Below are 21268 nucleotides of genomic sequence, written 5' to 3'. Positions count from 1 at the left end.
TTGGAAATGCAAATGCTCCATTTTAAAAACAAACCTGACTTTTAAAAGTTGATTTGAAGACACTCTCAAGAAGAGTATGAAGCAATCGTCAAAGTATTTGTATATTTTCAGATACAAACCCCTCACAAACACATCCTCCATTTTCTGTGAAAATGGAGTACAAATCAAAGTTTTTAAAGGGGGTGGGGGGATAGGTGTGAGGGGGGGGTTTGTGGAGAACTAACATGCCAAATTTGTTCAATGATGAATGTAGCATTTTGATTTAATGGCATGTCCAAACTCAGAAACCATCAGCAACAGAGAGCAAGGGTTCACATTTGAATGAGAAGTATATGTCAAAGTTAAACAATCATTATTTGGGATATAAACTCAAATCATTTATATACTGGCACTCATATTTGGCAAATAGTAAATAACTAATTTCCAAAGAACTCTACAATTTTTAACAAACTGAAATTATTTGATGATAGATATAATCATTTGAAATTTTTAACAATAAAACTTTGTTTCCTTAAATTTTGTATTGTCTCAATTTCTAAGAAAGTGAAATAATAAATATTCATGATTAACACATATATAACTGTTTCAAAAAGAAAACTGACTGGAGCAGCTGAAACTAGCATAAGATACACAAAAGACAGGTTAAGTAAAATAAACTAAAAAAACAAAGGAGTTCAAAGTAGAAAATATAATCCACGGTTTTTATTATTGAATTCTTAAGTACTACAATTGATAGACAGGGGAAAATTTTTTGCTTGCATTGTAAGAATAGATTAGCTCCAAAGAGTATAAAATCTAATCAATTTAACTGATATCTTGACAATACAAGGTATCCCAGAAGTTTTAAAGGAGCTGAGCTACTGAAGCTTAAAACTGCACTAAAGGTTTTGGAACATCCTGTATACCTGAAGGATGTTGGCAAAACAAGAAAATATTGCTACAGGGAAAAAATATTTTTATTATGCAAAAAAACCCAACTTTCTTAAAAGACATGCCTTATAGTACAAAATGGATTACTTGTATCATATAGTAGGTTATGTACAGGATTGCAAAATATAGAAAACTCAATCCCAAAGGAATAATGTTAGTGCTACCTACAGTTACTGACATTTTGAAATTATACTTGGTAAATAAAATAAAAAGAAATTTTTAATGGTTCTAACCTACATATGATACTCATAGGCTAAGAGACTCTCGTGAGCAATCAAGTAAAAAAATGCTATTGCCAGTTCACATTACAAGTAGATAAATAGTTAAAATGATGGCCTTTTAATTAAATGATCATATGTTAAGTGGATGGTACACATATATATGGATGATAAATTACAGAAACATTTGTTGATGTTACAAAAGATTTATCTTGAAAATTAACTGATCGCAATAGCCACATTGAAAAAATATCAATATAATTGAAAAATGCTTTAATGAAAATGTGGCAGAAATATACTGAATGCTACAATAATGGAGCTCGACTGGCATGTTAAGTCAATAAACATTAAGCACCTTTTATGTGCCACAGTTTTTCCTAATCACTTAAGATAGAGGTTGTGAAAGACATTCCCTTCCCTCAAGGAGCTCACAATCAAATGAGGGAGAAAAGAAAGTAACAAATGTGCAAACAAATTTTTCCATAGCATACTATAAAGATTAAAATTAACTCTTCCCTGATTGTGACGATTAAATTGTAACCCCTGCCTATTTTTAGACTTAATCACCAAAAGTGTAAACACCCTACTTAAAAGTTGAGTAGGAAGATCTGCCCATTTTTAGATTTAATCACCAAAGGTATAAACACCCCATTCACACTTGAGTGGGGGAGGTCTGTGACCAATGTGTGCCATAGTGAGTAACAAATCAGAATCCACTGACTGCCTTCTGGGCAGTCCTAAAGCAGGACTTCAACTGTGATTGGTAGACACAGAATTAGAGGAAGGCACAGGAAGTGACACAAGAGAAAATGTCCTTAAAAGGGAGTGGCAACTTCCTTGAGTACAGTTCTATTGACAGTTCTTCATTCTTTGGAAGTGGAAACTGAAGACAGTTCTTCATCATTCTTTAGAGGAGAGCATGGACTCAAGACCCTGTTCCTGGTGAGATTGTTCTAAAATCTCTTCCTTTGAACTGACACGTGGTGAGTGAAAAGCTGACTCTTGAGTGCTGGATTTTCTGAAAAAAAAACTAACCTCAGGGTGACTTAGCTTATACTCTCTCTGATTTAATTATTTCACTCTTTCTACATTTTGTAAATAAATTGTAAATAAATCTCTTTGGAATAAATTAAATTCCTGGTGAACACACTCTTAAATAATCCAGCCTAACCCTTTTAAAAATCACCCCTCCCCCCTTACAATACAAAAGAAATAATTAAGAGAAAGAAGGCATTAGAATTGAGAGAGAGAAAAAGGCTTCCTGTAGCAGGTAGAATTTTAGTTAAGACTTGAAGTCAAGAAAGTCAAGACATAGAGTTGAGGAGGGAGAGCATTCCAGGCATAGGGGACCGAGGACAGGCAGAGAAATTGCCTGGAGCCAAAATATAAAATATCTTGTACCACATACAGCAAGGCAGCTAGTATCATTGCATCAAAATCAGTGGTGGGGAGTAAGGAAGAAGAAAACTGGAAAGATGAGGAGAGGACTAGGTTATGAAGGGCTATGAATGCCAAAGAGAATATGCTATTTCTGATCCTGGAGAAGGAGTGCAGAGGACTGTGACATGGTTGGATTTGGACTGGGAAAATCATTTTAGTGGCTGAAAGAAGGATGGTTTAGAGTGAGGAGAGACTTGAAGCAGGGCCAGCAGGCTGCTGCAATACTACAGGTGTAAGGTGATGTGGATGTGAACCAGAGTAGTAGCAGTGGCAGAGAAGAGAAGGTAGCATATTTGAGAGATGCAAAAATAAAATCAATAGGCCTTAGCAACAGTCTGGATACAGAGGGTGAGAGAGAGTGAGGAGTCAAAGATGAGACTTAGGTTGCAAGTCTAGTTGAGTGGGAGGATGCCCTCAAAAGTAATAGCAAAGTTTAAATTTAGGGAAACAATAATGAGTTCAGTTTTAAGACAGTTGGAGATAAAAGAAGTTAGGACCAGACAGGTAGATATGAGAATCATCATCATAGAGATAGATGATCTAACTCTATGGGACATGACGAAATCACCAAGTAAAGTAGAATAAAGGTAGAAGACAGCCTAGAACAGAACCCTCAAGGACACCTATGGTTAGTGGGCATGAGTAGCCAGCAAAGGAGACTTAGAAAAAGTGGTTTGATGGTAAGAAGAAAACCACAAGAAAGTCAAATAGAAAAAAATCTAGAGAAAAGAAATTCATCAAGAGGCAAAGTGTGATCAACAGTGTCAAAGGCTATAGAGAGGTTGAGAAGAATGAGCATTGGCAAAAGGACATTCTGTTTGGCTTTGAGAAGATCACTGTCAATTCTGGAAAGAATATTTTTAGTGGAATCATTAGGTCAAAAGCCAGATTTTAAGGGGTTAAGGAGAGTAGAGAAAGTGGGGTCATCACTATAAATGTTTTTTTCAAGGAGATTAGCACCAATAGGGAGAAGAAATAAGATGACTGTGGCAATGGAAGGATCAAGTGAGGAGATTTTTTTAGCGTGGGTGAGCCATGGCCAAGTCTGACGGTAATAGGGAAGGAGCAAAGAAACAGAGAAAGACTGAAAATAATTGATAAGAGTAGGAATGACATAGGGGACAATTTCTTGAAAGAGACGATATAAAAGGAGATCACTTGAGGACAAATTAACCTTGGCAAGGAGTAAGGTCATCTCATTATGTGAGACGGGGTGATGAGGAGATAGTGACAGAAAGGGAAGAAGAGAACTTAATAATAATAGATGATTAATTAATGATTGAACAGCCTCATTTTTTTTTCTATAAAACATGCGGCAAGGTTCTCAACTAAATAGGTAGGGAAAGGAGGAATCATGGGAAGTAGAAGAAGGGATGAATAGGTTTAGAAGCACCACTGGTGAAAGTGAAAAAGTAAGTTTATAAAGGAGGTATAGTAGGATTGCCTATCAGTAATGAAGAGAACTGTTGATAAGATTGTATAATCAGAATGGTAGTTTTCTCCATTTTCATTTGGAAGCACAGTATAGGAACAACAGTGAATGATGGCAAGTGATTTAAGGGTAAAGTTTGGTGGGGAACAACTAAGGACAGTATAGAATTGAAGGAGCTCACCAAAGGATCAAGATGAAGAAAAGAGAGGGTGGCTAATGTATGGGAGATGGCTTGGGAAAGAAGTTGGGGGAGGGAACAGAGGGGTCAAGGGATCAGAAGTCTTGGTGTGGATGAATAAAAGGGTTTAGTAAGGAAGGCAGAGGAAGAGACAAAAAAAAGAGAGAGAGATTAAATTCAGATATAGGAATTTCAGAAGTCCTGAAAATGGAAGTGGTAAATTTGTGAGTGATGGAAAAATTGAGGATATGACTATCTTTGTGTGCAGTCGAAGTAAAGAGAAAGAGTTGGTCATGAAAGTGAATAGGTTAAAAACCTGATCGGTTAGGGTGTTTGATATATTGAAGTCCCTTAGCATAAAGGTAGGAAAAGAGAAAAAAATTAACTGTGTACCAAATTGAGGAAAGAAAAGGAGCATTAAGAGAACTGTAGACAACAACCAGGATTTCAACTGTATCATAAGAAAATGAAGTTTTGCAAACATTAGTTTAAAATGTAACCCCGGAAGCAATATGGATATACTGCACACGATTCACAAAAAAAATCACTTGCAACAAGAAATATAAGTAAGAAGCTACACTTAATTTTTCAAGTTATTAGTAGGCTCTTTGGGGGTAGTTAGGTAGCTCAGTGAATAGAAAGCCAGGCTTAGAGAGAGGTCTTAGCATCAAATCTGGCCTCAGACACTTCCCTGGCTATGTGACCCTGGGCAAGTCACTGAACCCTAGCCCTTAATGAAAGCTCTTCTGCCTTGGAACTGATACCTACTATCAATTTTAACACAGAATATAAAGAATAGGAAAAAAAAAGGCTCTTTGTAAAACTTTGTGACAATGAATTGAAGGCTAAAAGAATTTCTATATTATTGCAAAATATGAAGGTTTTCCTTTCCTAAAGTACTTCAAAGAATAACTGAGATAAAGAAAAAACTGTCAGTTTCCTGAGTGATATTAATAAAGAAATTCCTTTTATAACAAAAATTCCTTTCAGAAAACTGCATGTGTTGGATATTAGTGGAAAAAAGAGGACTCTAAATAAATCAACGCAAGATTCTCACATTCTAATTCTGATTCCAAAAAATAAATTTGTGAAAAAAATTAAAAGATATAGATAATAAATTTTTATAACATTTTATAATTTTGAAAATACCTGGCCTTTGTAAATAGAAGAGATTAATAACCTAATTAGTAAGCACTTGGCTGATCAACAAAGCAGTTATAACTTCATTTTTTTAATTTTGCTGTTTCATTCACTGGATGAGATCTGTGATTTCACAGAAAATATGGTACTCCTTAAGGAGAAAGTCCTTCTAAGAATGAGCTTCACGCTTATTGGTTTTAGAATGCTGCCCTGGGCACTGCTATTTCCTTGCTCAAGATTCTAACTGAGACTTGAACCTTGGTCCTGACTGAGAATGGCTCTATCCAATGCCCCATCTAACCTGTCTCTCAAGTTATTTTAGATCTAGATATGTAGAGTTAAGAATGAATAAGGAACTCACTGACCATAGACAAACGATACAAATAGTTTTATTTCACCTGAAGATTTATAGACTTAACCTGTGATAAACACTGGAACAAGTGTTTGAGCCTAGAAAAACTGATTATATATACTGACAATCAATGAATAAAGAGCTCTCTGGCAAAGTAACACATATTTTCTATCACACACCCACCACTGCTCTAGATCAGTTCCACAGCATCTCTTGCCTTCTAATTGGTCCCTAGTCTTTATCCATTCCAACAGCTACCAAAGAAATTTTCCTAATCTTCAGTGGATCTTTGTTAGCTCTGGAATTGCACATAAATTCTGTTTGAAATTAAAAATTATTCACCATCTGGGTTCTTCCCATTTCTCCAGTCTTATTCTTGTTCCTTGTACTCTTCTATGCACTCTCTGGTCTAAATAAATTACCCTACTTATCTGTTCCTCAACAACTATACTCGAGAAGAGAGGTAGCTGGTTTTATAGCAGATAGAGCACTATGTCTGGAATGAGGAAGATTCAAGGTCAAATTTGGCCTTGGATTCTTCCTAACTGTGTGATCTTGGTAAATCACTTAACCTCTGTATACTTTAGATTCTTCAACTATAAAATAAATAAGTGCCCTTGGGATTAAAAGCACATTAAATATGATTTTCTAATTTTCACCAGATGATTAAGTAACATTTTTATGTGAAATAGCTATCCTCACTATTTTCCTTGAATACCACTCCCAAAAGTCCTTCAACAGTAAAGTTAGTTTTAAGTGATATCTTTGCCCTTTCAACCTCTCAAAGAGCTTAGTGAAGTCAGAAACTACTCTATAAAATGAAGGTAGGTAGACTTGGTCAATCAACCAACCAACAGTCAAAAGCACTTAATATTTAACAGATGCTTTACTAGGTGCCAAAGCTACAAACACAAAACTGAAATGGTCTCTGCCCATTAAGAAGCTTATATTTGATTTAAGAAAGAAAAATGTTCACATACAAGTATAAATAAAACTAGAAGTAGACACTAATAGCTGGGGGGAGATCAGGAAAGGCTTCATATAAAAAGTAACATTCAAACTAAGCTTTGAAGGGAGAAGATTCTACATACAAAGACAAAAAGACAAGTAATAATGTGTAATGCATAAGAACAAGAAGAAAGCCATAGATTAGAGAGGTCATGAAGGAGAGTTATATAGAATAAGGCTAAAAAGAAGGGGTAGAATCTGCTCATATAGGACTTTAAAAAGGAATTTTCATTTAAACTTGGAATTAAGAGGAAAGCCATTAGAATTATATGTAATAAATAAAGTCAGACTTGTGCTTGAAGAAAAATCATTTTAGTAGGTGTGTGGAATATTGATAGACTAAGGAGAGATTTTAAGTAGGGGAACAAATTAGATTACTAAAATAGGCCAAGTTAAAAAGCAATAAATGTCTAAATAAAATTCTGATGGCAGTGTGAGTAGTCAGAAGGGAAAACAGGTTAGAGATGTTATGGATAAAGAATTAACAGAACTTGATAACTGACTATAGAGAATGTACGAGATTCAGAAGTTGAGGATAACTAAATAGAAGGATAGCAATGATTCTAAGTATCCTATTCTCTTTCTGACAATTGTGGGATTTTCCTATGGAACACTGAAATCAACAACACTTCTGATCTTGCTCTCCAGCTTCTCTGCTAACACACAGAAATGCTAGATTCCTCTGATTCCACCCTTTCTCTCATTTCCATGTCCACAATGATGACACTAAATTTGATGAATCTCTTTCACTCAAAATCCAAAGATGAATAGGGCTCTTTATTCCCAGGGGGAGAAGAGAAGGTCATTCCTGGGTATTCCTACCAGTGTCTATTTCAGTTTTGTGTTTTAAGCTCTGTCCTGCTTGGAATAGTCTAGATATACTGTACTCATGTAAATTCTAGGTTGATATCTTCTGAAACTAAACTAGAAGTTTTAATGCAACAAAATTTGATGCCAAAAAATTATGAATTTTAAAACACAATAACCATTACTTACTCGCAAACAAAGGTTCCCAGTGGAATGTCTTGCATGGACCGTACACCCCAACCCATATTTTGTGTCCGATAAAGTTGTAACCGAGCCCTAAAAAAAGGAAATGTGGTAATGTTATGCCAACATACATAATAATCCTCAGTCACTTAATTATAAGCTCATTGAGGTAATGACAATATACAATATATTATATAATTTGGACCTAAAAGTAGTTTGCCCTTGTGTATTATCATGTAGAATGAGCAATGTATTTGCAGCAAAAAGACCTGATTTCAAATTCTGACTTTACCAGAATTAGTGTTTGGTGACCAGTAAGTGTCTTAGACTCCCTAAGTTTCAGTATCTATAATTTGAGGTAGTTGTACTACATAAGCTATAAAGTCCCCTGAAGCTCTAAATCTCTGATGCAGTGGTCCAAAAAACATTTTTTTTAAATCATTGAGGTTAAAGAGGTATGATCTAGAGGAAAATAGCCCATCCTCAGATGATTCATTTGGGATTGGGGGGGTGGGGGGTAATGGGGTGCTCCATGTTCATCAATTTCCTTTAATGACTGGTACCTCCAGGCAGAGGAGGTAGGAGCTTTTTTTTTTTTTTGGGGGGGGGGGGGCAGTCACTTGAAGATTTTGTCCTGATTGAAGGGTTTGGTTTGCCCATGTATTGGAAGGCCTTCTCCCAGGAGAAGTCTTCTTGGACCATCGTCTGTGCCTCCTTGCTGCCAGGATCCAACTTGCACCATTACGACTCATAATCCACCTGCCAGTTTGGATTCAGCGGGAAGGTGAGCTCCTGGCCCCAGAAAATCCAGATTCCAGAAATGGTGCTGCTGTTGGTGGTGCCAAAGAGGATGATATTTACAAAGGTATTTTTCCTCAGCTTGTCCAAACGCTGGAACATTCTAGTGATGAGGTTGCAACTCAAGAAGGTGTCTGGCTGAGCCTCCTAGGGGAAGCGGTACTCAACATACCACTGGAACCAGCCATTCTGGTTGAAGTGCTTCCAGAAGTAGGGCAGTGCCACCAAAAGAGTATCCTCACTGAAGTATTTGTGCTTAAACTCATTACAAAGATACTCTTGGGCAGGAGAGCAAAGGGGTCCTTGGCCTTGGGCTCCTCAGCCAGAACCTGTCACACTCATCCAGCTCATCCTCGGAGCCAGGGGCCAGCACAGTTGCCTTCTTCTCTTCCTTCTACTCAGTCTAGGCCTTTGGCTTCTCTCTTTCCCTTCTTTCTTGGAGACTCCTTCCTAGGCTAACTCTCAGCAAACTTCTTAGCATCGAACTGGGCGATCTTCTAACAGAGCTTCACCTCTCCCAACACCACCTATAACTGAGGCTGGTGAATGCAGGTGAGGAACCAGCAACTGGTGTTGGGGCCTGCTGGAAAGATGGTTCTAGGACCTGCCATAAAAAGGTACACATGACTGTGATATCTGCCAGGGTCACCTGTTCACACACCAGGAAAGTCTGAGCTTTAGGTAGGCATCTAGGAGCCCCAGAACTCGCCTGACCTCTTGTTCAGAATTCTCAGTGCCCTGTTTGTTGTGATGCATGATGCCAAGTGTGGGGAACACTCATGTACTTGCTGGAGGAACAATGTCACTGTCAACAAAGCTCATCCACTGGATCACCTGGGCAGCTGCCTCTGGAGTAGGACCTTTGAGGTCATCATTGCTTACATACTGTGCAACAGCATTGCTTTCAAACACACAGAACCCATTATCACCCTCATACGGGAACCTTGCCAACAGGAAATTTTTGGAGGAATTCAGGGATGGAGTTGGTCTGACCAAAGTGGAAATGGGGAGGTATGGACAGCATGCAGATCTGGAAACCACTTGTACTATGAAGCAATGAGCGCCTTGAAGGCCCACCAGTTTTCAGGGTATATTTACAGGGTGCCAGCTGCCATAGTGATTCCGCAGAGAAAGGGGGTGGGGAAGTCAGCAAAGTGGGGACAAAGCAAGTTGGAGTGAGGGGGAGGCAAATGATTCACTTTAAATAAGACACAATACTTTGACTTGGCTGAATTATTTCAGCTGCTTAAACAAAAACATCTTACGACAGTATATTTAATATCCTCTAAGCCAAATGAAAAGTTATTGATGTCCATGAAAGTCAATGGATTATTCCCAAGCATTATAATAATGGCATTACATTTTTGATCTATAGGACAAATATGATGTAAAATAGTCAAGTGAACCTACTAAGCTCAGAAAACTGGATCTGAGGAGATAGACAAGTAAATCTGGTGAGTAACAACCATTAGAGACTATATAGTATGAGTATCCCTCCCTACCTCAGAGATCCTGGGAATTAAGAGTACAAAATAAGAAATGTGAATCCAAGTGATAGAGCTATGTAGTCTTCTAACAATGTTCCCATTCTATGACCGCCTCTTTTAGGTGAGCTTTTTTGTCTTACTCCCACTTTCTCTATATTCTACCATAATCACCTGCCCTAGCTTTCCAATACAACTTTATGTGTCGGTTTCCCCCATTAGAATGTAAGTGCTTAATAAATGTATCTCTCTGACAAACATTACTCATTGAATGTGTGATTCTGTCAAGTAATAACCACTAATAGGACCACATTGTGTGTGCTTATTATTATATTAATATTATTCTATTGTCATTGTTTTCTTATGCAAAGCTCAATATTAAGTGTTATAAGATGGGAAAACTAAAATGCATACACACAAAATGTATGAAAATTAACACAGATATGTTGAAAAGGAACTAAATAAAGTTCTCTATTACTGGCATGACTATGTAACAAGATGTTAAGGTCATCAAATAGTGGGGCTAATGGAGAATTACTATATTACACACATATACATAAGAATTGATATTTATCAACAATGAGAAAACAATCAAACTGAATTAAATTGAAATTTGCTGAGTCAACCTGTACCTTTCTTTGAAGCTTCAGAAAATACATTTATAGACAAAATAATGAATGAAAACTGCAAAGATTCTTTTCTGGAGTACAAAGTATTCGGTAACAGGACTAAGTATCTCTTATTTGCATTTATTACACAGAGATGCTATGGGGATGTGAAGGGATCAGAATTCAGAGGAGCTTAGACAGATAATAGTTCTATAGATGAATTATATGAGAGAATAGAAATGTTGGAAAAAATCTAAAGCTGATTTCACATGAAAAAAGTAGGAATCCGGAGATACTAAGAAGTGTGGAAGTCACTATTTTACATGATATAAAAACTATAGCACAATATTAGATAGCTAAAGCAGAGTTCAATTATGGGCTTGAAATATACATTTTCAAATTTAGTATAGGCTAAAATACTTTATTTGAATCAAAACCAAAATAAGCCAGATTCTGTTAGTTCTACTAGGATCCTAATTGTGAACACTAGCATCTGTTTAGAGCAACACAAGAAGCATCTGCTTTTGTTGTCTACTATTTAGCTAAACTTAAGAGAAACAAATAATAGCCAAATAACGGATGTCACATAAACAATGACTTACAAATCTAGACACATGTCTGAATATAGAAGAAGAAGTCAAGATTAGGGGAGTTGTAACTTTCCTCTACAATGAAAGTCAGTCTATGAACACTGTGGAAAAAAAAATTTTAATTTTTAAAATAACTTAAGGAAAAAAGAAATAATTCCACATGTTTCTTGGGAGAAAACTAATAATCACTTTTTAGAGCCCAGATATTTCAAATCTTGCAGAGTTTCAAAATATCATATAAAAGAGCCATTTAAAACCAAGGAATCTCAGCATTATAAGGGATCTTGTAGTAAACCCAGACTAATCTCCCAACCAGTCTGAGAGTTTTTAGTTCTACAATATCCCTAAATAGATGGTCATTCAAGGGGGCAGCTGGGTGGCTCAGTGGATTGAGAATCAGGCCTAGAGATGGGAAGTCCTAGGTTCAAATCTGGCCTCAGATACTTCCCAGCTGTGTGACCCTGGGCAAGTCACTTGACCCCCATTGCCTAGCCCTTACCACTCCCAATACACAGTATTGACTCCAAGTCAGAAGGTAAGGGTTTAAAAAAAAAAAAGATGGTCATTCAGATTTTGCTCTAATACTTCCAGGGAATAAAAATGCTGTCACCTAAGAACATAAGACAGCAAGTCATTTCATAGTGAACAGCTATAACTGTTAGCAAACTTCTAATTACATATATTTAATGCTTTCTACTTAATTACTTGTTGATTATTTATCCAGACAGACATGATTAGACTTTGTCTAGGCAAGACTACTACAATTCAATTCAATTTGATAAATATTTCTTAAATATGCAACTCACCTGAGCCCATTTTGAACAACCCTATTTCGGCAATTTCTCCAACAAGAACAAGCATGATTGCACTCAAAGATCAAAGGAGGTTCTGCCATGTTGAATTCAGGCAAGAGTCGACCATCCTAAGAAGAGATGTGTATTTGGGATTCATCAATTGTATTTCTGTTTCTATTTTTATTTTAAGGAAATACCATTAATCAATACACCAATTACCCAGTGAAAGCTCAAAATCTATAAATTTTATTTTTCTTACCTCTGCAATAGAGAGAGGAAATACAAATCAAACTATACTCAGAACAAATGTATGATGAACGTAAAAGAAATACCTCATAATAAATATAATTTTTTAAAGACTTTACTCAAAACAACCCAGTGAGATATCCCAAATATGAGGTTCAGTAACTTGTCCAAGGTCATATACCTAGCAAGTACTAGAGCTCAAACCAAGTCCAATACTGGTGCCTATCCATTAAAACACACTGCCTTTGGGGACAGCTAGAAGGCTCAGTGGACTGAGAGCCAGGTCTAGACGCAGGAGGTCCTGGGTTCAAATTTGGCCTCAGACACTTCCTAGCTGTGTGACCCTGGGCAAGTCACTTAACTCCCATTGCCTAGCCCTTACTGCTCTTCTGCCTTGGAACCAATACACAGTACTGATGCTAAGATATAAAGTAAGGGTTTAAAAAAACTGTCCTTTTGTTATTTATTACATAGCTTAATTTTGCAACTGTGATTAATAAGAGCCACTAATCACATATTCTTTGCCAAGGGAAAAGATGCAGAGAATCATGGTTTTAATTATACCCTAACTACAAAGTTACCTCCCAGTATAACTTAAGGATTCTGTTTCTTCTTCTTCTTATATAGTTTTTCTGACAGTTATATCAGTCAAAAAATATCCCAGCAAATATTTTTAGTATAAGTTTATTTTATAAATAATAGAAAATTACATTAGCTAAGGTGAATTAAACTGAGGCTTAAATCACTTCACTGAAAAGCATGGATTTGTATATGCTGAGAAAATTAATTTCAGAAAAAATTAAGATTCCAAAATACCATTTCATATTAATATTGGTGAAAACTTGAGAACAAGATGTAAAACTCAGCAAAAACTAAAATATAATAACAAAAATACACATAGCTATTGGATTTCTTTATTACAAAATATTTTAGGTAGAATCTAACATTATGCTCACTATTTTAAAATTTCAATTACTTTTTCTTAGCTCATCTCTTTCAGAAAAATATTCCATTGTTTTCTCATTCCCTACCTAGATTCTCCATCTTTATTATCCATATAGGTCAATAATTTCTGCACAAAATTGCTTCCAACAATGTAGTAATGTGGCTTAAATCCCACATATTCAGGCCCCCTAATGTTCAAGTATTAGCACATCAAATGATCTCATATCTTTCTAGTCTCATTCCTCTTTACTTTCTTTCAAGACAAGATGATACTTTTTCTGTGCCGCAGCTAATACTACTATAAGCAAACACATCTAGACCTGAATACTTGACATTTACATAGCCCTTAAAGCTTGCAAAGGGCTTTACAGATATTATCTCTTCTGTGCTTCATAATAACCCTGTGATAGTGATACCATGTGTCTTACTGTCCTCCGTTTATAGACAAGGAAACTGAAGATCAGAGGTTAAGTGACTTGATTATGGTTACACTTGCTAGTAAGTGTGAGAGACAGGATTCAAAATAATGTTTTCCTGAAGACAAGTCCAGCATTCTATCCACTTAACTAAAATGTCTTAATATTTACTAAGCACTTAAAAAACATTAATTTCATGTGGTTTTCACAATGTTGTGAGGTAGACTCAGTAAGAATTATGATCCCTATTTTGCTAATGAGTAAATAGGTTCAGAGACTGACTTGCTCATTGTCACACAGCTACTAAGGAGGATTCAAGCCCAGGCATCTCCTGGCACCAAGTTGAAAGTTCTTTCCACTACACCAGATTTAACCCTGAAAAGTAAATGAGGCACTGAATTGGAGGCAACATAGCAGACATTTATATTTATAGTGCTTTTAAGTGTGCAAAGAAATACACATACATATACATACACATATAAACACATAAAATTTCAGCCTCCTAAAAATGTTAAGTGGGTATGGCAGTATTCACTTCATATTAAAGATGATGAAAACATACATAAAAGATGGCTTATTTCCATCTCTAAGTCTTAGCTAATGCCATTATTTGTTATTTCAATCCCACCACTACTAGAAAGGTTTCCTAGATGAATTCCACTACTCCCTTTATTTTCTGAGGCCTTCATATTCAATTTCTAACACGTTAATTTGTTTGTTGAAAACTACTTCATAAATATTCTAATATCAATTAAAATATACATATTTTTTGTCTCTACATCTTTGCCTCCTCAAGGCCAGAGAAGATTCTTTGATGTTTTTTTCCCAACCAACTTTCCTCCTACTTTGCTCCCTTATCCTCTCAAAGTCTTTGGTAAGCCCTTTATATATAGAATACCTCAATTAATGCATGTTATCTAATCTCTTTACTATAGCCATGTGGATGATTTAAGCAATTAAGAGGGAAGATCTTAAACTACTGAATCTTTCTGAACCAATTACTAATGGTTAGTTTGATAAAACTCAGTATCAGTAATGTATGAGTTTCTCTCTACTCTACTAAGGATTTACTTTTAAAAAACAATTTAGAGAAATCCCAAAACTTTATATGAAGAATTAAACAAATGAGTAGAAAGAACTAAAATTTAATCAATGATGCCTGAAAGTATTTTCAGGTACTTCTGGCTATTTTTGGAGTAATGGCACAATCTATGTAGCTATTTAAACAATCAAGTCTTAAAAATACTTTAAAACTGTGAGGAAGTGTGTGGTAAACTGAAAGCACAAAGTGATTGCTTTGATGAGTGTGTAACTATCATATGGACTTTCCTTAGCAATTATATAAGAGGTAAGCAGCTTGTGCAAAGTCATTGCAATGGAGATAAAATGTTCTGTGCAAAAATAACAAAGTAGGCCAGTTTGAAACATAAAAAGTCTGAAGGAGAATTAGACCAATAAGCCTGGAAAAGTATGTTAAAAGTCAGCTTGTTAAAAGGTGTGCTTAGACATATTAAATCCTTTGGACTAGAAATTCAAACAGATGTCAGTAAAATTATTTACAGAAGCATCTTGACTGCAATTCAGCCATAGTTAAGGTTAAAATCTTGTTACAACTTGATTAGGGAACTCTCTAAGATAAGACTCTTTTGTGAAGACCTCAACAGGATGTTATTAAGTATTTTTTTTAAGCACTGAAAATCAGAGACATTCTTCCCTATTTTCATTAAATGAAAAAAAATTCCTATGAGAACACAAACTAAATAATAAACGGGCTTTTTAAAGCATAACATAATGCTCACCTTGTCGTACCAACACCGCATACTGAGCTGGCCACACATGCAGTTGCTGGAAGAGCAATCATCTATGCACACACAGTACTAGGGGAAAAAAATATATATACACATATATATATATTTTAAAAAGCTATAACATAACTAATTTTTTAAAAAACTTCATGATTTTCTCAATAGACAAATAATGGATTTCGATGGTAAGATCAACATTTTTCCTTACATTGCAACTTTTAAACCTGTCCAGTGTCTGCTGCTATATTTTGCAAATTTTTCTTTTTCACTATTCTCTATGAACAATGTTCCTATATTTTCATATTTCTAAGGCCTTACATTCTTTGGAAGACAAAGAAGAGGGATAGTAGCAATTACACATGAGAAAATACTACTGGCATCACCAATAACATCTGTTTCAAAGTAAATTTTGACCTTCTTGAAGCCCTGATAATGTATAATAAGTTAAGACATAAAATATCAAGCACTTAACTCACCTGCAAATGTGTAATGTTTCTATCAATGTTCATAGGGGATGTCACACAATTCTGGGAAACATACTTGTAGTTACTAGGGCATGGCTCATTGTCCACAGCATTGACACAAGGAATGGGAATTCGTTCATAGCCTCGAGCAATGTCTCTATCATTGGAAATGAGGAAAGAGTTAATCATTCTGTATTTGAAATGAAGTTCCCCAAAATAAAACTCATTAATGAAAAGAATAAGATAAAGCAACACTGGCGCTTTAGGAAAAATTGTTCTAATTATGATCATTAAATATTTTGACTTGAAAGAAATGTTATTTCATTTTCAAATTCATTTTTAGTCACATCTTTGAATTAATTGTAATAGAATATATTTTAAGTGATCTAGAAATTTCTCAGCAGTATGGAGTAGTCAGCATCTAAGTCAATCTTACCTACTCATTGTCCTTTCTATTTGGGCAGGTTTCTCATTGGAAGATTCTTGGAGAGTCTTATTCATTTGAAGAGCCCCCCAGACCTGAGAGTTGAGACTGGAACACTGGATTGGTGTTTCTCCCTCCTTGTTCTTTAGGGTGACATCAGAACCACGAGAGAGAAAGAGGCTAAGAAACAAAAACCCAAGACTAATGTAGAAGATTACATTGGACAAGAAAGACTTCAAAGGAGAAATACTTGATGAAACTTTTAACATTATTGAAATGAAAGTTAGTTATTTCCTTTCATTTGTATTATTATCCAAAAGCCTAAGAACAAAATAGAGATTCCAAAAAATTTGTCAGGATATTACTAAAGAAAAAAACTCATCACTCTTCTATCATGTTCTTTTTTAAAAGACACTACAAACAACATCTGAACTAAAAAGGGCATGTAAGGGACTAGACTTGGCATGTTATTTTTGAAACCCTTCATTCAGATCCTTACCTCTGGGTGAAAATAAATTGAAAATGGACACGAACACATAATTTCTAGGACCTGAAGACATGAGTGATTTAATTGTCTTAGGATTTCATTAGACTATATAGTCATTTCTCAAATATTTATGTGTTATGCATTACATAGGATGTATAGAATCACTCTTTAATCCTAGACTAATTTTCTCCCATTACATACTTACTTCCTCTAAGTAGTCCAATTATAACCAAAATTTATGGTAGTGTAAATTTAAATCAAGTATGTGATGAAGAGAAAACTATTGCTATAATAAATATAAATATATGTATATATTACTTTCCAAATAATTTTAGACATCTAAAACCTTACAAGAATGCTTCTTAATACCCAATATAAATAATTTGAGAATTCGCCAATATTCCCTATTAAAAAGTACAGAAAAACCATGTTAACCTTTGAAATGGGCTAGGTATCTGATTTTACTTGCTCAAATTAATGCTATCTAAATGAAAGAAAATCAAAATTTTGTCCTCAGATTAGGTGTACAAGGCTGATGAATGGCTAAAAATTAAAATCTGCATAGTGCCATATACTAAGTATTCAGAGATTTTCATTTACATTTAATTTTCAAACCAAACATAAAAATACATACCAATTGCAGAACAATTAAGGGGTCAGTAATAGTCTATGGTATACTTACACTACACAATCATAGCGGTTTTCCCTGGCTGCAATGTGCAAGGGTGAGTCTCCATGAATGTTTACTGCATGTAAATCACACTTGGCAGCCAACAATATCTCTGCTATTTCAACACAGCCTGAGAAAGCTGCCCAATGCAAACAAATATTTTCTTCCTAGAAAAATATGAGGAAAAACAGCTTAATGAACTAAAATTTCAGCAGGTTTAAGTTTTAGTAGACTTTCCCACAGGAACAAAAACAGGATTTTTCCCTACTTATACTATTTTTCATATCTTCCAACCCCTGTGGATCAGGAAACTCCTGCCCTGGGACTTATACTGCCATGATGATAAAGACTTATCTTACAGTATCTAAATGTGATCCAATCAGGTTTCACTTTAAACCTGGCTATCTTCTCACTGTCCCTCCCTGATACTATGAAGACCCTCCTCAATTCCAGTTCTGGAGCCAGAATTAAATCAATATTGCTATTGCTACTTGAAAAATGCACCATTCAGAAGACGATTTTCCTAAATGTTGTACACTCCTCCATTAGAATATAAGATTATTTAGGGCAGAAACTATCTTACTTTAACACAAGGCATTATAAATATTAAGTGCTGGATGTTATTAATAAAAAAGAAAAGGTTGTTAGGATAGTGATTCTTTTATGTAGTTACAATTGTATGTACATGTCAAAGTCAAGAGGCACATAGATTTCCAATCTGATTAAGGCAGAAAGATTGTTAAGAAATACCTGAATTCTAAAATCATATGTAATTCTTCAAAGTTGTTTTTCATTTAAAAAAAAAAAATCACACATCTGACACCAAGAAGTCCCTGTATATCACTCAATGTCAAAATGGACATATTTATCTGAGAAGAATTCATTCCGTGGCAACAAAATGTGTTGAATGATTGAGACAGGTATCAAAAGTATCATTTGTAAAAATACATGGAATAATCATAATGTCTTGAATACTTCTTTCATAATAAGAGGCAGAAAAATAAGGTGAGGATAGAATTAAATAAGACATTAAGTGGTCTATGAAAAACAGAGAACTTGAGGTTTAAAACTTTTTTAAAACATGCTTTTTTATTTTGTTTGCAGGTGGTAAATTTGTTTGAACTACTTCATTAAATGCTAAGAAATATATGTAAAACTTTATTTCTTTTTCCACAGATTTAATAACAATTTGTGGAATGTTAAGTTTATGGTAAAAATTGCATTATTTGGTATCTCAAACCTTTCAAAACAATGAAGCATATATTTTCTTTATATAAGAGGGCATAGGATTAAAATACATTGCAAAGTAACCCAGATTCAGTAAAGAAAAAAGTTTCTTGATGACATTTATTTTATATCATACTGAGAAGAGTAGATGATATAATTACTTGCCAGGGTCTGTTCAATAAGAAACAATAACAAAAAAAAAGACAAACAATTATGACAGTTTAAAATGTCTTCTCCAGATTATTGCATTTTTAGTGCCAAAATATCAAGCATACTTACATTGTCTCGTATGTTGATGTCTGATCCTTTAGCTAGCAAGAGCTTCACGAGATCAATATGTTTATATTCAGTGGCCCAAATCATTGGTGTCCAACCACCATCATCCTAGGTTTCAAAATAAACAGGAAAAAAGGAAACAAATGTGAAAAGTAAAGGGGGAGGTCAAGATGATACTGATTCTACCAGTTATTATTTCTCTTCTATAGATACTGTCATCTCATTTTAAAGGGAAGGGGGTAAAGTATATCGCCTCAGCTAGGGCTCCTGAAACTAAAATTATAATTCAATAATTCTAAGTGATCTCAGGGAAAGAAATATCTAGACAAGTATTAGAAAGCCCAAAAAGAAGAATTATAAGGAAATGGCTTCTTGAATGAATTGCAACCCAGATAGGTCCCACATCCCTGTTGTAGCTAAACCCTGAAGTTCACATCAAACACTGTAATGATCAAGAAATTCAAAGCAAAATTAAAAATAGGTAACTTTGACTCCCAAAATGCAAAAGAAGTCAATAAGAATTAAATGCAACAAGAAAGGAAGTTAACAGACAATCAGTTGCTCCCAGAGCCATGGATTATTGTAGCCTGCCAGGGTCTAAGAGTGAAACTAAAGAAGGGTAAACACTCTACCAACCATACAAAACTATAGCAGGATGTCCCTTCCTCGCCCATTCCTTGAATAAAGTCCCAATTCAGGAATCAAGATTAGCAATATCAACAAATCTACCAATATAAATAGTAACTATAAACAAGGAAATCTCAATATAAGAATAAATCTGACAACTACAATCTGATATGAAACAGAAAAAAAATTTTGTTTTCAACAAAAATTATATTAACATTTAGAAGACCTGAAGATAGATAAATAATGAAATAAAAACTCAGGGGGGAAAGACATGAAAAAATAAAAGTCCAGGAATGGAAGGTAGTAAACCTTACTAAAGAAATAAACTACCAAAAACTATAGACAAAATAGAAAAAGTAGTTAATGGGGGGGGGGGGGGGGGGGCGCGCCTCTGGGTAGCTCAGTGGATTGAGAGCCAGGCCTAGAGACAGGAGGTCCTAGGTTCAAATCTGGCCTCAGACACTTCCCAGCTGTGTGACCCTGGGCAAGTCACTTCACCCCCATTGCCTAGCCCTTACCACTCTTCTGCCTTGAAGCCAATACACAGTATTGACTCTAAGACGGAAGGGTTAAAAAAAATGTTCAATGGTTCCATGACACAGTAAAAAATATTAGAACAAGAATTTTAAGCTGGGGGGGGTGGGAGATAAACCCCAGAAATAAAATGTAGGATCTGATATGAAAAGTAACTGATGGGAAAGGGGGGGATGTTCAATGAGAGATAATTTCAGGATTATATGTCTCCCTGAAAACTATAACTCCCCTTCCCAAAATCTTATATCTTTTATTTTAAGAAATCACAAATAAAATGTCTGGTTATCTTGGAATCATAAGGTAAAATGAAGATAGAAAGCATGTACCCATCATCTCCTAAAAAGGATGCCAAAATGAAAGATCTCAAAAATGTCATTGCTAAAATCCAGAATGTCAAAGAAAAATACTTCAAGCCATCAGAAATTCAAGAACAGTCAATTCTGCTTATTCAATTCATAAATTCCTAACAAACTGCTGTGCTATGCAAAATATTGTACTAAAAATCACATGGCTTATGGGGAAAATAGGTTTAGGTATAAAAGTCAAAACTATGTCAGTGAAACATTAAAAACATTTTTAAAAAAGATAAGAATCTAACAAAAATGGTAGCAAGGGGAAAAATTGGACAATTAACGATCAGAGGAATAAAAAAAATTTTTTTTCATGAAAAGATCAGAGATGAGTAGGAGCTCTGAAATATAAACACAAGAATTAGGTTTAAGCAAATAAAAAGAATGACATGATGATTTGGTACTAACATCCCAATAGGAAGAGAAGAAATGCTTTCTGAACTTTAATGTCTTTAGATACTGAGAGTGGTTAAAACAAGGGAAACAGGTACTAAGGGTAGACAAGTTATATGCTGAGGGTTTTAGGAAGAGAAAAAGAAATGGTAAAATAAAAACACTAATGCAGAAACGAGGAAGAAAAGTAAGAGGAATGGATAGGGGAAGTGGGCATCAAATAAAGTAGGACATACAAATATTTACCAACAGTTTGGTGTAGAAAATATATCAATCATAATAGAGAAAAAAGACAGGTGAGGAAAGATAATAGCAGGGAAAGAATCATGAGCAAAACAAACTTCTTAATCATGAAAAAAGAAAGGGGATAGGAAAATGAGGAAGAAGACAGTTAAGAGAAAGGGGGAGATGACTATAGGCTATGTTCAAAGGTCACATTGTA

At 35.1% G+C, this 21268-nt stretch overlaps 1 protein-coding gene and 1 pseudogene across 19 annotated transcripts in view; both read right to left on the bottom strand.

Annotated features, from left to right (window-relative positions):
* Window positions 1–21268, bottom strand: part of EHMT1 (euchromatic histone lysine methyltransferase 1) — a 315365-nt gene that overhangs the window by 46743 nt on the left and 247354 nt on the right. For all 19 annotated transcript variants that reach the window (XM_056823296.1, XM_056823283.1, XM_056823287.1 and 16 more), the window contains 7 exons: window positions 18926–19030; window positions 17432–17586; window positions 16275–16442; window positions 15851–15995; window positions 15369–15446; window positions 11975–12090; window positions 7695–7781 (listed from right to left, as the gene is read on the bottom strand). In XM_056823296.1, the coding sequence (XP_056679274.1) occupies window positions 7695–7781; window positions 11975–12090; window positions 15369–15446; window positions 15851–15995; window positions 16275–16442; window positions 17432–17586; window positions 18926–19030 (854 nt within the window). The remainder of the gene's footprint in view (window positions 1–7694; window positions 7782–11974; window positions 12091–15368; window positions 15447–15850; window positions 15996–16274; window positions 16443–17431; window positions 17587–18925; window positions 19031–21268) is intronic.
* Window positions 8305–11962, bottom strand: LOC100018837 (elongation factor 1-gamma-like; annotated as a pseudogene).

The sequence above is a fragment of the Monodelphis domestica genome, chromosome 1, assembly GCF_027887165.1.
Source record: "Monodelphis domestica isolate mMonDom1 chromosome 1, mMonDom1.pri, whole genome shotgun sequence".
NCBI classification, from domain to species: domain Eukaryota; kingdom Metazoa; phylum Chordata; class Mammalia; order Didelphimorphia; family Didelphidae; genus Monodelphis; species Monodelphis domestica.
Note: the sequence above shows the minus strand (reverse complement) of the source record. Positions and strands in the feature narration are given on the sequence as shown.